This window comes from Numenius arquata, chromosome Z, assembly GCF_964106895.1.
Source record: "Numenius arquata chromosome Z, bNumArq3.hap1.1, whole genome shotgun sequence".
Classification (NCBI taxonomy): Eukaryota; Metazoa; Chordata; class Aves; order Charadriiformes; family Scolopacidae; genus Numenius; species Numenius arquata.
The window spans coordinates 22,223,268-22,235,992 of record NC_133616.1 but is presented as its reverse complement, the minus strand read 5'-3'; the positions used below and the strand labels follow the sequence as shown (position 1 = coordinate 22,235,992).

The 12,725-nt window shown below is 42.8% G+C and overlaps 1 protein-coding gene across 3 annotated transcripts in view; it reads right to left on the bottom strand.

The window, feature by feature from the left end:
* Positions 1 to 3,245: 3,245 nt before the first annotated feature.
* Positions 3,246 to 12,725, bottom strand: part of ZSWIM6 (zinc finger SWIM-type containing 6) — a 122,384-nt gene continuing 112,904 nt past the window's right edge. For all 3 annotated transcript variants that reach the window (XM_074166121.1, XM_074166120.1, XM_074166122.1), the window contains 2 exons: positions 6,374 to 6,455; positions 3,246 to 4,108 (listed from right to left, as the gene is read on the bottom strand). In XM_074166121.1, the coding sequence (XP_074022222.1) occupies positions 3,246 to 4,108; positions 6,374 to 6,455 (945 nt within the window). The remainder of the gene's footprint in view (positions 4,109 to 6,373; positions 6,456 to 12,725) is intronic.

Genomic DNA, 12,725 nt, shown 5'->3' with positions numbered 1-12,725 from the left:
GCTTCCTTATGCTTTAGAATTTATTACAATATGTAGTTTTAGAAATGACATTAGAAATATTTATTTGGTTTTCACCAAAAGAGCCCTCGGACTTTTTTCATGGAATCCATTCCTAAGTTCCTCCTATCTCCACAAAACAAGAGCAGTACATATCTAGACATGTTTGCTAGAGAGATTGATGAAGCCCCTGTTCTTGAGACGTGAACTGCACTGCGCAGCACCACTGCGGACACAGCAGAGATTTTACTCAGTCATGAAAACAAACAAAAAAAAAAAACTTCCATCAGTTCTGAAAGCAGAATAAGCCATTGTGCTCATCAAAAGCAGGTGGCAACCATCAGGACTGCATTTAACTCCAAAGCCTGGTCTTCAAGTAGGCTTCAGTTTTGCAATCTACGTAATCCACAACATCCTTAATACTGAATCATTTGTAAGAAGCAAAAAACCAACCCCACACAAACCCTGTTACAGTATGGAGCACCCCTCTCATTCCTTACTGTCTGTAGCAGAAAATTCATCTAGGACAACGTAATGAAGCAAAAACGTAACATGGGATTCCATACTTGGAAGGGATAGATGATGCAGAAGCTACAGAAGGTAGGCCAGGACAACTCAGCTGTTTGCAAGGCTTGGTAAAGACTCATATTTTATATGACAAGTTGTACAAAAATTCAGACCTTTTCCTCCTCAATCTTCCAGTGACACAAGCCTACTGTCAGAATTCATGGTTACACTGGCATTTCCAGTAGTTGCTTGATGCATGCTAATTCTCTTTTCAGCTCAAGATACTAAAAAGAATAAAGTGAAGGTGTTCAGATCATGTAGTCAACTATGCCATCACGTAACATTCCTAAGATGATAAAGATGTTGGTAAGGCAGACATCTCGTCTTCAGTTTTCAACCATGCTGTGTCCCATTCTTCACTGAGACTGGAAAACTCACATAACTCCTACAGAGAAAGGGCTCCAAAAAAGCAGAGATGTTGGCTGTCGGTTCGTAAGAACTCCACACTGGGTGGAGCGAGCTACACAGCTCAAAAATACACAAGATACTTTAAAAAAGGCAATCCAAGAACAGCAAGAACTGTCCTTGCATATATTCGCAGCATGTCTCAACCCCCGTGATCAACCAAATAATCCACTGGGTTATTCCACAAATCATCCAAATCCACCAAATAATCCACTAGGGAACACACCACCACACAACTCTACCATCCCGCCAGGGCAGTAGATCATGGTTTGCTGTTCATCATATAGACCACATATCTTCAGGCAGCACTTAGTCCCTCCTCTGATGCACCAGGTCATCTTCCACCAGCAACTGTGAAAACTGTCGTTCCTCAGCAGATTTTTGAGGAACAAAACATTTCATTCCTGGCCTTGGTGGTCCTATTACTTACCACCATCATGCACCAAAGTTGCAAGCTGGGCATATGAATTATCGGCACACAATTCAACTCCAGTAACAGACACCATAAAGGAGGCAGAATCAACTTTCAAAAAACTAATTTTAATCAAAACAAAAAAATTGTTGATCATTAACAAGTTTATAAAACAGTGATTTAGTTACATAAATAAATTGATATCAGTGTATCAAATCTTAATTACTTTCAACTTCATGAGCATGTTTACATGGGTGATGAAGTACAACCTTTTTACCTATTATAATAAATAAAATGGAGAGCATGAAATAGTTTTTCTAAACAAAAATACCTACAAACATACCTCTAGAATGTTCTCTAATGAAGGGAACAAGAGACACTGGACAACTTTTGCACCAAAACATAAAAACTGCTTTAAAAAGCACAAGGATACAGAACCATCAGCTAAAGTAAAGACACTATACTGTAACCAAAGTTGGTATTTAATAATATAATGAACAGTTTGGTAGTTAGATCTCCAGTTTGGTTATTTTAAAGCATTAAGACAAGGCAAGATAGAAGGCTGCTTTTGTTTGAGTAATTCTAGAGAAAATAAAATATATTAAAAAAACAAACTGAAAAGTAGAACAGTCATACCTACACAACTTTCTGTCCTGCACAAAGTCAAAATACCTATGCAGAATATATATATATAATATATATATATGTTATTTGTGCACAAAGGTTAGCTTATTATTAGCTCACTGCAAAGGCGTAATGTATCATGTCAATCATTTTGGAAAACATTTTGCGTTTTGTGTCAAAAAGGATATTTCTTTTAAGTCTTCTAGGCTAGGAGGCACAAACCCCAATTCTGGCATACTGTATTCTTAATGCTAAGGCTTGCTGCTCTGGCTGTGTATTTTTTGTTGTCCCTCTTTACTATAGTGCCTGTTACAAGCATGTGTGTATGTGTGTATACATATATATGTATACACAGGTTGTATAAATATATATATATATAAAATTTTCCCCAATAGGTATCAGTCCAACCATGCAATCCAAAAGGTGGCTCTGCATAGATGCCCAGCATATAGTTCACCACCTGAGCCAACCCTGAAGCAAGGCGCACTTTAGTCCTTCTGATAGGTTTTTTTTTTTGTTTAAAACCAAGCTACTGCAGCTTCAAGTATTTTGCATTACATAGATTTTTTTTATAAATTAGTTAATGTTATATTTTTCAATATTCAGACATATACTATAATATATATACAGTACAATAAATGCTCTCATTCTTTTTTTAATTTTTTTGATAAATCCCTGAGAATGTATGTTGACAGTCGCTAAGTTTCCACATGCACAAGCATTGTGTGCCATGCTTCTGGATGAACAGCACTGCAAAGCCACGTGGTCAGCCTTTTAACTATTAGTATTTCATTTGTTGGTTTGTTTAAATACGCTGAAATGTAAGGATGAGTTACAAAGGAGTAAAGCTGAATCCATTCGAGGTACTTATCACAGGATGGAGGTGTTTTGTTTGGTTTTTAAAGCCATTGCAATATATGTTTGTTTTTGAGGCTGTGAACGTATACAGAAAGAACAGGAGAGCGATGTGGGCTTTTGCCACTTGACAACATATACTCAGTGTAAACCAAACCTTTTTTAACCTCTCTCTCGTACAAAACAGAAAAAAGGAAAAAAAAAATTAAACACACAAACTTTCACAACATGACAGTTTAGTTTGCAAACTCAATATAACTATACACATATAATACCGGTGTGGCTCTGTTTCTTTAAGTTAAAAAGGATACAAAGGCAGGCTCAAGTAAAAACAAACCACCCCTCCCACCCCCCCCCCCCAAATATCCCCATTACCACATTTTCGTCAGCCAAACCGCTCACGAACCAGCATCATCAGTTTCTTTTTGCCTTTGTAGATTTGTTTTAGGTTGTCAATAAACTGTGTAAACTGGATGTGACCATCATGAGCCATTAAGAAGGTCTCTCGGGCCTTGCTGAGGAACTCTATAAACTCACTGTAGTGTCGCGGGCTGATGTGGGTGAGACGTGAATGAGTCGTATTGATATAGGCTCCAATAGTGGCATCCAAGAGTTGCCGTAAAGGGGCTTTGTCCAGTGACATGAGCTTACCAGAGTTCCTCCTTCCATGAAGTCCCACCATGCCAGGAGTGGTCAAAGTACACCTACGCAAAATGTCTGACAGTACTGTTGCACATTTGACACTTTTGACCACCAGAGGTATTATAGCTGCTAGCTCATTTTTCCCAAGGGAGTGGCTGAGCGCACATGCCCACAGAACGTCATTAATGGCAGGGTGTGTGTCCTGATTGTAACTCAGGTTGAGATGTGTCATGGCCAAAGTGGCCAGCTTGTAGGCCCGCATGGGGTAACCACGGTGCTCCATGTATCGTGCTATAGTAAAAAGCTGCGAGTAGCTCATGCCGGTTGTAGCAGCATCTAGAACAATTTGGTAAGCGGTCTCAAAAGCTATGTGATCCTTTTCACATAAGGTCAGTGCAGAAAGGGCACAGTTTTGAGGATCCTTCATGGCACACTGTAGAGCAAGCGTCCTAGCACTGCCAGCCAGCTTCTCCTGCTGATGGCAGTCCAGATGCAGACGGACAATGGTGCTGTTGGACATCACTGTTGTAGCAACAATACTAGTGGCTTCTGTTGGAGTGAAAAGTGTAAACCAGTTTTGCATGATACTATCCAGTGCATAAACACCTGGGGAAAGAAAGAAAGGATTAGTCACAACTGATAAAACCGAGCAGATACAGATTTTCAGCAAGAGATTACAGCAAAGTTTAAGAGGCTGCCAGTACATCCAAGTGGATGCACTTCAGCAAGAAGGGCTAAACCAGATAGCGTGGCCGGAAAAGGACACTGAAACAAAGGCTACCATGCAAACTCTGTAGCGATCACCAAAACACAGGGAACAACAAAGCAAGCCTGCAAGATAAGCTTTAATCTTCTAGTGTGACCACTGAGCTGTTTTACTTGTTATTTAAGACAATTTGGGTAACAACTTCTGGCTCATTTGCTCTCATCACATCACTCAAAAGCAGCCCTCACACCATGTACTTTTAAAACGCAATTTTAACTCTTTTCTCACTGTGCATCTCAAGGCACAGCGCATGCACAAAAGAATATGAAAGTACGTAAAACATCTTTCTTAATGGAACACCATGGCACACCTTAAAAAATCCTAACCCCCGCCTCCTCCCAACAGGCTTTTCAGATACATCTTGTATCAAATTCATATGCACCTGAACATCAAGATCCTTATTAGGGAAATACTCTGAGCAATATGAACTACCAGATGTTATCTGAAATAGGTATTTTCCTTGGTATCACTTTATTCCTGGCATGTGTGTGTTTGGCAGGTGGGGGAAGGGAAAACAGTGACAAGTGGGTTCCATACATGGAACCTTATAGCCAAATAGAGTGCTTTAATATTGCTAGAGGCAGTTTACATACATCTGTGAGCCCACCTAAACCACACCCAGAGGTCCTTATTTTCTCTGTAGGACTCTGACTCTTCCTGTGCACCCCTTCACTCAGGTGCAACCATTCAGCATAGCCAGAGAATACCACATCTTCATTTACACAAATATATTCCTTGCTTTACCAACTTGATTAAGTCTCAAGAGTACTTTGCATGACATTATCATTTCTTTATGGGAAAACTATTAGAATATGTAAACTAATTTAAAGCAGTATTAAACCCAGCATTCTATTTGCCGATATGCAACTGCACAAAATAATACCCAGGCACTAATATCTGTAAGATAGCCTCAGTAATAATTATCTTAGCAAAGATATAAATGCAATAAAACAAGAGCACTGCAGAAAAATTTGCAGACATAAACCATTTTCTGGCTGATGGCATACAAAGGCAAGCTGTATTTTCCCATGCTACTGACAATATTAATTTCCTAGTTAAGCACAAAGCAAAGAATAAACTAATCCAGAGAACAAGCAGCAGTTCTAAAACTCAAGAAGCATCTGTGTAATACAATCCAACTCAGATATATGAAAAAGAAATAAATACAGTAGGGAAACTGCTTTCCAGAAACACCTTTAGTGACAATTATAACGGCTCCTTTATTGTAAGTGGTTACATCAGTCCCCACTACCACAGCTGCTGATTTTTTTTAATTTTTACAGCTATACCGTTTTTAATGCACTCATCTTCACTTTCAGATTCTGTATCCTCATCTTGCAGATGGCAAATTGCAATACAGAAGCTAAGGGACACCTCATCACAGGAAATCTATGGTAGAGTGCAGAAATGAACAGAACGTCCTGCTGAGTGCACTATTCTCCCACTTCTGTCCTTGAAGCGTAAGGCTGGTTCTGCTCCCACCTTATTTTCACCTTATGTGGTTAGCAATGGGTGCACTGGCATTTGGTTTGCTTTCCAGTGCAGACAAGAGGCCGGCACAGTATCACTGCCGCACAGCAAACACTTATTACACTCTAAGCTTGGATTTACCCAGCAGCTTAAAAGACCCTCTAACAATTAGAAGCCCCTCATGAGATCTTGTCTACAACACAGTAGGAGGCATCCTCAGCATTTCATTCACCTGTTTTCTGGTTCCTCTTCCCATAGCTGACCAGATAGCTCTCTCCCCTGCCTTTCAGAGCAAGCGAAGTTGTAGCACAGTGCAATAATCCATAACCGTGAGACTTTTCTCTACTGTAGTCTCAAACCCAAACCCATCATGGAGGGGACAAGGAGAAATCTGGGGTATCTCCCGTGAGGTTATGCGCACTCCTGCCTTGCGGGGAAAAGAAGGAACAATGCATAGCCTCAACTCTTGTCTCATTTGGTCTGTGCCTAAAAAAAACACTGATTGCCATAATGTCTTCTGATCGAAGGAATTTTACAGATGAACAGGAATGAGAGACATTTGCAGAACCTGGGTGTTAGCAAGCAAGATCAAGTCCTCTAAGACTAGCTGACAAGAGAAACATATCAGAACATACCTACTTCTGTTGCACATGTTACCAACCACCTCACCATTTCCCGCCGTCGCCAATTCAGTGTTGACAGCGTCATCCGCATCACCTATTAAAACAACACAAACAAAATACAAATTAATCCTATTGCAAACCAAGGCAGTATACCAACAATTAGGAATCTTAAGTTACTCAAATACACTGAGGTACAAAATGGCAGTTTCTTTCCCTCTCCATTCTGTTACTTCTTTTTTAGCTCATACGTCAAAAGATTTGAAAAATATTGCTTAGTTATCTTACAATAGAACACAGAGAGTGATTCCAACTGCAGATCTTTCAAGGCTAGAGGAAAGTCACTGTTATATCTGTGGGGAAGAAAAAAACCCACAAAAAAAGCCCCCTCCAAGCAACAACATCCCCCAATGAAGTATCAATTATTCAAATTAAATATCATGTCTTCTCCCTCTATGTATAATAATCTTTAAAGTGGAAATGTGCCAACTCTTGTTGGGCAAACTAACCCCTTTAATTTTTCCCCCATCTACATTTCTCTTCATTGACTTTAACAATACAGAAAGGAGTTAGCGTACTGTGACTTGTGTAGTGTACACAGTGTACAGAGTTAGTGTACTGTGCATGCTGGTGGCAGGTGGGATGTGCCTGTCCCAGAGGGGGAAAAGAATTTTGGGACAGGAATTAGCAGGACTCGTTAACAGGGCTTTAAACTAGATATGAGGGGGGAGGGGGGGATAACTGGGCCTGTTAGGACTAAACTAGATATGAGGGGGAAGGGGAGATAACTGGGCCTGTCAAGATTAAACCTGAGGAAAGCATGCCACGGTTTGAAGGAGGCCACATTAGTGAGGACTCACACTCTGACATTTCATCAGAGAAAGGTGATAGACGTTTAGAAATTACTGCTAGAGAACAATGGGAAAACCCTTTCCTAGAAGGGGAAAAGGGTACTAGGCTAAGAGTTAACAAAGCTCATGGACAGAGCTTTAAGCCGAAAGTTAAGGGGGATGGGGATAAAACCAGGCCCGCTGGTAATGAACCTGAGTGTCAAGGGCCAAAGACGGGGGTGAAATCAGTAGCCCAGGTCAAGTGCATCTATGCTAATGCACGTAGCATGGGCAACAAACAGGAGGAGCTAGAAGCCATTGTGCGGCAGGACAACTACGACATAGTCGCCATCACGGAAACGTGGTGGGACGATGGTCATGACTGGAATGCTGCAATAAGTGGCTATAAGCTCTTCAAAAGGAATAGGCAAGGAAGGAGGGGGGGTGTGTGTGGCTCTGTACATTAGGGAGTTGTTTGACTCTATAGAGATAGACTCCAGTGATGAAGAAGTGGAGTGTTTATGGGTAAGGGTGAAAGGGAAGGCTAACAAAGGTGATTTTGTGCTGGGAGTCTGCTATAGACCACCCAACCAGGATGAGCAGGTTGATGAGGTATTCTATAAGCGGCTGGCTGCAGTCTCGCAAACGCCAGCCCTTGTTCTAGTTGGGGACTTCAACTTACCAGACATCTGCTGGAAATATAACACAGCAGAGAGCAGGCAGGCTAGGAGGTTCCTCGAGTGTATGGAGGATAACTTCCTGACACAAATGGTAGGTGAGCCTACCAGGGGAAGTGCCTTGCTAGACCTACTGTTCACAAACAAAGAAGGGCTAGTGGGGGACATGGAGGTCGGAGACCGTCTTGGGCTTAGTGACCATGAAATGGTTAAGTTTTCCATTCATAGTGAGGTAAGGAAGGGGGTTAACAAAACCTCCATCTTGGACTTCTGGTGGGCAGACTTTAGCCTGTTCAGAACCCTGGTTGGGAGAGTCCCGTGGGAGGTAGTCCTGAGAGACAAAGGAGCCCAGGAAGGCTGGACGCTCTTCAAGAGGGAAATCCTAAAGGCCCAGGAGCAGGCTGTCCCCATGAGGCGCAAAATTAAAGGGCGGGGAAAATGGCCGGCCTGGATGAACAAAGAGCTCTTGATGGGACTTAAGGAAAAAAGGAAGGTTTACCACCTTTGGAAGAGGGGACAGGCAACTCAGGAGGAGTACAGAGATTGTGTTAGGTCATACAGAGAAAAAATCAGGAAGGCAAAAGCCCAGCTGGAACTCAACCTGGCAATTAATATAAGGGACAACAAAAAAAGTTTCTATAAATACATCAACAAGAAGAGAGTGACATAGAATGTCCATCCCTTACTGGATGCGGGGGGAAACATTGCGACCAAGGGCGAGGAGAAGGCTGAGATACTTAATGCCTTCTTTACCTCTGCCTCTAATAGTCAGACCAGCCACCCCCAAGGTGTTCAGCTTCTTGGGCTGGAAGATAAGAATGGAGAACAGAACAACTCCCCTGTAATCCAGGAGGAAGTAGTTAATGATTTGCTTATGCACCTGGACACGCATAAGTCTATGGGGCCGGATGGCATTCACCCAAAGGTTCTCAGGGAGCTGGCAGGAGAGCTCACCAAGCCTCTCTCCATTATCTATCAACAATCCTGGTCAACAGGAGAGGTGCCAGATGACTGGAGGGTGGCCAATGTGATGCCCATCACAATGTGACAAGAAGGGCCGGAAGGAGGATCCCGGAAACTACAGGCCTGTCAGCCTGACCTCGGTACAGGGAAAGATCATGGAGAGGATCATCCTGAGTGAGCTCTCAAGGCAAGTACAGGGCAGCCAAGGGATCAGGGCCAGCCAGCATGGGTTTATGAAAGGGAGGTCCTGCCTGACCAACTTGATCTCTTCCTATGACCATGTGACCCGCTTTCTCGATGAGGGGAAGGCTGTGGATGTTGTCTGCCTGGACTTTGGTAAGGCCTTCGACACCGTCCCTCACAGCATTCTCCTGGAGAAACTGGAGAATCATGGCATAGACAAGTGTACCCTCCGCTGGATAAAAAACTGGCTGGATGGCCGTGCCCAGACAGTTGTGATTAATGGAGCAAAATCTGGTTGGCGGCCGGTCATCAGTGGTGTCCCTCAGGGCTCAGTTTTGGGGCCAGTCTTGTTCAATATCTTCATTGATGATCTAGACAAGGGGATTGAATGCACCCTCAGTAAGTTTGCAGATGACACCAAGCTAGGTGGGAGTGTTGATCTGCTTGAGGGTCGGAAGGCTTTACAGAGGGATCTGGACAGGTTGGATCAATGGGCCAAGGCCAATGGGATGAGGTTTAATAAGGCCAAGTGCCGGGTCCTGCATTTTGGTCACAACAACCCCAGGCAACGCTACAGGCTTGGGGAAGAGTGGCTGGAAAGCTGCCCATCAGAAAAGGACCTGGGGGTGTTGGTGGACAGCCGGCTTAACATGAGCCAGCAGTGTGCCCAGGTGGCCAAGAAGGCCAATAGCATCCTGGCTTGTATCAGGAATAGCGTGGCCAGCAGGAGCAGGGAAGTGATCGTGCCTCTGTACTCGGCACTGGTGAGGCCTCCCCTTGAGTACTGTGTTCAGTTTTGGGCCCCTCACTACAGGAAAGACATTGAAGTGCTGGAGTGTGTCCAGAGGAGAGCCACCAAGCTGGTGAGGGATCTGGAGAACAAGTCCTATGAGGAGAGGCTGAGGGAACTGGGCATGTTTAGTTTGGAGAAGAGGAGGCTGAGGGGAGACCTCATTGCCCTCTACAACTACCTGAAAGGAAACTGTAGAGAGGCGGGGGTTGGCCTCTTCTCCCAAGGGAATAACGACAGGACCAGAGGAAATGGTATGAAGCTGCGGCAAGGGAGGTTTAGATTAGATATTAGGAAGAATTACTTTACTGAAAGAGTGGTCAGGCACTGGAACAGCCTGCCCAGGGAGGTGGTGGAGTCACCATCCCTGGAGGTATTTAAGAAACGTGTAGACATGGCTCTTCAGGGCATGCTCTAGTGCCCGGGATTGTTGGTTTGTGGTGGGGTGTTGTGTGTGAGGTTGTGGGTGTGGGGTTTAGTTAGTGGGTGCTTTTTTTTTTTTTTGCTTGTTTGTTTGTTTTTGTGTGTTGTGGTTTTTGTTTGTTTGTTTGTTTTTTAATGTGGTTGGACTCGATGATCTCAAAGGTCCCTTCCAACCACTAAGATTCTGTGATTCTGTGACTTCACTGGCTGCTTACTCTGCAAAGATATATATACAATTCCAGATATATCCAGGTATTATTAAGATGCCCATAGCAATGATTTCTCTCTGAACAAGACGACCTTGCAAAGAATTGCCATCAGAAACCCATCAAAATCTTAGAAACAAGACTTCAAGCTTTGATTGTAGTTCCCATATTTCATATCACTTGTGATTATTGCCTACACTGTTTCTCAAAACACGGGGCAAATGTTTATTGAGTAAAATAAGCACTGCATAGAAATTGCATGTAAAGCTTGCTTCAGCTACCTGGATAGACCCCACAGATAACTAGATGAAGAAGCAAGTAGCTTTCCTCTTACAGTATCAGTGATCATACCATGGTATTACTATTTGTAGCAATTAAATAGTGTAACAGGTCACTCAGAGCTCTCAGCAATGATCGTTACACAAACTCAACAAATGCACTCACAAACCAGCTTGGAGTAATCAGCATTAAGAGGGTTCTCAACCCTGCCGATGCCAGGGGGGTTCGAACTCAACGATCTTTAAGGTCCCATCCAACTCTAACCATTCCATTATTCAAATAAAGCAGGTATTGATGTTCTGACCAAGGAGCAGCTGAAGTTAATTTATACTATAGCACATGTATCCAAAGAACCATTCCACTTCTGCTCAATATATTCTTGAGCTACCTCTTCCTAAAAGAGAGTTCCACATCTGTCCAAGATCTATCCAAGATTTGTGCTATCAGTTGAGGAAAGCTTCTCAACAAGTCAGGAAGTCTGAAAGTGACAAGAGGCCCCTAGGAGTTACATACCTTATCTGAAAGTCGAGCTTTCTTCACAAAGAATAACCTTGACTTTGTCTTGATGGATCTTTATAAGAATTTCTCATTCTAGAGGAACAGAAGATCTCCCCACCCATAAGAGATACAAGAAATGGCCAACCAACCATTAGATCCTGCACCAATGCAAAACCTCTTCATCATGCACATTGGAAGGGGGCTTATTTATTTATGTGTTCATTCGCAGGTTTGGGGGGAAAGGACATCACTTGCCAAATACTCATCGAGTGATCACCTGCACTAACTTGTGCAGCAGTTCTGCCAGCAGTACCTGTTTGCACGTGTGTGGTAATACTTACTTGCACTAATGTAGCATACAACAAGCAAACAGAAACAGAAGCCCCTCCTGTACCTGCAGATCTTACACCATCTGTGCCAGTAAGGTTCTGAAGGACAGAATACACCTGAGGTGCTCCATGTCCATTTGGTCATGCTGCTGACCTCTTTCCACAGCCAGTTTAAAAGCCTTCCCTCTGGTGAGTCACGTAAAACATGCTGCCGTTGGAAACCGGGAGAAAGAACGCAGAAGTCCATACATTATTCCCAAATCTAGAACCATATAAGAGACTCTTCTGTCACAGAGATCCCAGTGAGAGCTGTGGAATTGTTGGTATCTCCTCAGCCTAACCAGACAACTTGTCATTGCTGTAGCTGAGGCAGAACAATATAGCTGTGAGGACACTGCTGTTTAGTTTACCACATGAGGGAAGACAGACTTTTCCAGAGCACATAAATGTTGTAAGTAGCCAGATACTAAATAGTGAATACAGACAATCTAATTGCCATGAAGTTGTTGGCACAAGGAAGGGGGAAACATCTGTAGGCCACTACAGACAGTGCTGACACAAGCATTTTTTGCAGGAAAAGCATTACTGTAGAAATATACACAGCTCTGAGTTACTACCCAAAAACCACCATGCATCTTCCTTCTGGAAAGCAAACTACCTTTAAGATTCTTAAAACACATTCATAAGCTAGGGACAGAACAGTGCACAAGTTCTACACCAGTCCCTTCCAAACCCTGGGACTGATAAGAAAGTACGGGTTCATGATATTTCTTTCACTAGATCTCACTGAAAACATTCTGATAACACCATCAACCATGAATGCCATGATATTCAAGGTGTGCTGTTACCCCTGAACGATACTTGGTGAATGCTCAACGTGACGCACAGGTCAATCAATCATGAGGATCTTTCTCTCTCTCAAGTAAGCAAATGTTTAAGGCAGAAACATACCAAGATGTGAAAAAAGAAGCAGATTTCCACAGCAACCTTGGGAATATGAAAGGCTAACAAAGCATACAGAATCTCAGCTTTCTGATTAAAGACTTTAACTTCTAAATGTCTAGAATACGCAAATAGTACTTTCCTTCGGCATGAGAAGCAACTAGGACAATATGCTTTCCCCAGAAGTCTTTGGAGCTTTGTTTACTGAAGCAAAGTAATAAATGGTTTTCTGATCTTTGCATGGTTG